At 43.9% G+C, this 2,919-nt stretch overlaps 1 protein-coding gene across 1 annotated transcript; it reads left to right on the top strand.

Moving 5' to 3' along the window:
- On the top strand, nucleotides 1,249–2,094 carry LOC107636676. The gene has a single exon (XM_016340169.1). It carries the CDS (start codon nucleotides 1,249–1,251, stop codon nucleotides 2,092–2,094), a length of 846 nt encoding a protein of 281 aa, XP_016195655.1.

The raw sequence follows: 2,919 nt of genomic DNA, 5'->3' as shown, positions 1-2,919 counted from the left end.
ATCTCTTTGGATTCTTTCTTTTTGTTTATGAGTAGGAATAGGGACAAAGAATCCTTCTTTAATCTTGACCCTGAACCTGAAAGAACACTAAGGAGACGTCTACAGTAAGCTCAAAAAGCCAGAGGTAATCTCGTAGAAGCTCTTGAGCAAGAAGCTGAAGAAACAACAATGGCAGCTAACCTAGATAATGGAGGAGACGCAAGAAAGGTCCTTGGATCTTACTCTGCACCCAATTCTAACTTCTATGGGTGCAGCATCTCTATACCTGCCATTAATACAAACAACTTTGAGTTGAAACCTCAACTTGTCACTCTAGTTCAACAGAACTGCCAGTTTTATGGACTTTCACAGGAAGATCCCAACAAATTCCTATCTAACTTCTTACAGATATGTGACACTGTCAAGACTAATGGAGTAGACCCAGAAGTCTACAAGCTCATGCTCTTTTCCTTTGCAGTAAGAGACAGAGCAAGACTATGGCTGGATTCTCAGCCTAAAGAGAGCCTAGATACATGGGAGAAGGTGGTCAATGGTTTCTTGACCAAATTCTTTCCACCTCAGAAGTTGAGTAAGCTTAGGGTGGAAGTTCAAACCTTCAGACAAAAAGAATGTGAATCCCTTTATAAAGCTTGGGAAAGATACAAGAAACTAATCAGGAGATGTCCTCCTGACATGATCTCAGAATGGACCAAGCTAGAGATATTCTATAATGGCCTTTCTGAGATGTCCAAGATGTCCTTGGACCGCTCTGCAGGTGGATCCATTCACTGGAAGAAGACTCCTGAAGAGGCACAAGAGCGCATAGACATGGTTGCCAACAACCAGTACATGTACACTTTTGAGAGAAATCCTGTGAACTGTGGGACCACTTAGAAGAAAGGCATTCTAGAGGTGGATACCATAGACGCCATCTTAGCTCAGAACAAGCTCATATCCCAGCAGATCAACATGATCTCTCAGCACTTGAATGGGACCCAAAGCCCAGCTGCTTACTGTCCAGAGACAGTGTTTAAGTTGGATGTTGCTGACAACACTTGGACCACCATGGAGGAAGTGAATTACATGGAAAACCCCTCCAGACCATCCAACAATAATCCCTATTCGAATACATGCAATTAGAGATAGAGGAGTCACCCTAACTTAGGATGGAGAGAGTAGCAGAGGCCTCAACAAGCCTTCAACAACAACCAGAATAGAATGAACTAGAATAGGTTCAATAACAAACCATTCGAATCATCTCAGCAACAGATGGAGACACCCAAGCAGAGCCTCTCTGACTTGGCCACCATAGTCTCCAATCTCACTAAGACTACTCACAATTTTATGACAGAAACTAGGTCTTCCATCAAGAATTTGGAAGTACATATTGGTCAACTAAGCAAGAAGATCCCAGAGATCCCCTCAAACACTCTTTTAAGTAACACAGAGATAAATCCAAAGGAAGAGTGCAAGGCCCTCATTGTGGAAGCCAAGGCCGAACCTACAGAGGAACCTACTAAGGAGGAACTTAAGGAAATCAGGGCTCATGAGGATGTCCTTATGCACGCCCCTCTGGAAGCAGATGAGCCTGAAAAATACTCCTCCTCAAATGAGAAAAAAGAGACCAAAGAAGAGCAAATTGCTCGTTTCATGGCAATCCTCATGAAGTTGAAGGCCAGTTCCTCTGATGCAGAGATATTGGAGAATGAACCTCTAGTATTGACCAAGGAACTTAATACCTTAGTTCAGAAGAAGCTGCCTCAGAAGCTACCGGATCCCGGAAGCTTCCTGATTCCCTGTACCATAGGGACAATCACCTTTGAGAAGGCACTATGCGACCTTGGATCAAGCATCAATCTTATGCCTCTCTTTGTAATGAAGAGGCTGGAAATTCTAGAGGTCCAACCTACTAAGATCTCATTGGAGATGGCAGACAAGTCCCTAAAAAGGGCATATGGAATGATGGAGGACGTCCTGGTGAAGGTTGAAAACTTTTATCTCCCTGCAGATTTCGTAATCTTGGACACAGGGGAGGACAAAGACGAATCCATCATCCTAGGAAGGCCTTTTCTAGCACTGCTAAGGCCTTCATCAATGTGGAAAAGGGAGAGCTAGTTCTGCACCTAAAGGAGGATTGCATCCTATTCAAGATCCCCAATCCTCAGTCTCCCTCTAAAGAAGGTACCATAGTACAACACTTTTATATTCCAACCTTCTCTCTCAGTACAGAGCTGCACAGAACCCCCAGACATCAAATCTAAGTTTGGTGTTGGGAAGCTATCATCAGCTATTGAGGAAGAAGGCACCAAGAAGAAGGTACCCAAGAGCTGGAAGAATAAGAAGATCCCCACTGAAGGACTCTCACCTGGAATGAGAGTACTCTTCACTAAAAATCTAGTCCGTCCATACACAATGCATAAGATCCTATCTCTGGAACATGTGGAGCTCATCTATGAGAGCACAGGAAGAAAGTTCACTGTAAGGGGTGAAGATCTGAGCCCCTATTCACCTCCATAAAGGAGCTGTCCATCAAGCTAATGACGGTAAAGAAGCGCTTATTGGGAGGCAACCCAACTGATAGTATAGTAGTTTTTATCCCTTTTCATCTACTTTAGTTTGAATTTATATTGTAGTTTTTCTCTTGCTTTTTGATATTTGTGATTATGTGCAGTACTTAGAACAGTGACAGAAACACTTAGAACTAAAAATAAAACACCCTGGAGAGAGTCCCCTCTTGGCGTTCAACGCCCCACAGGGAGCAGAAGCTAGCGTTGAACGCCAGCCAAGGAGCAGTGTTGGGCGTTTAACGCTCTATATGGAGAAAGGAGCTGGCATTGAATGCCAGGAAGGGAACATCTTGGGGAATGCTCTGGCGTTGAACACCAGTAAAGGAGCAAGGCTGGCGTTCAACGCCCTAAAGGGGGCAGGGAATTCGAAATT

This window comes from Arachis ipaensis, chromosome B04 (genome assembly GCF_000816755.2).
Source record: "Arachis ipaensis cultivar K30076 chromosome B04, Araip1.1, whole genome shotgun sequence".
NCBI classification, from domain to species: Eukaryota; Viridiplantae; Streptophyta; class Magnoliopsida; order Fabales; family Fabaceae; genus Arachis; species Arachis ipaensis.
Note: the sequence above shows the minus strand (reverse complement) of the source record. Positions and strands in the feature narration are given on the sequence as shown.

What these genes read in the sequence shown, in the direction of transcription:
- LOC107636676 (XM_016340169.1), top strand. Translation starts at nt 1,249, where the DNA reads ATGGAGACACCCAAGCAGAGCCTCTCTGACTTGGCCACCATAGTCTCC.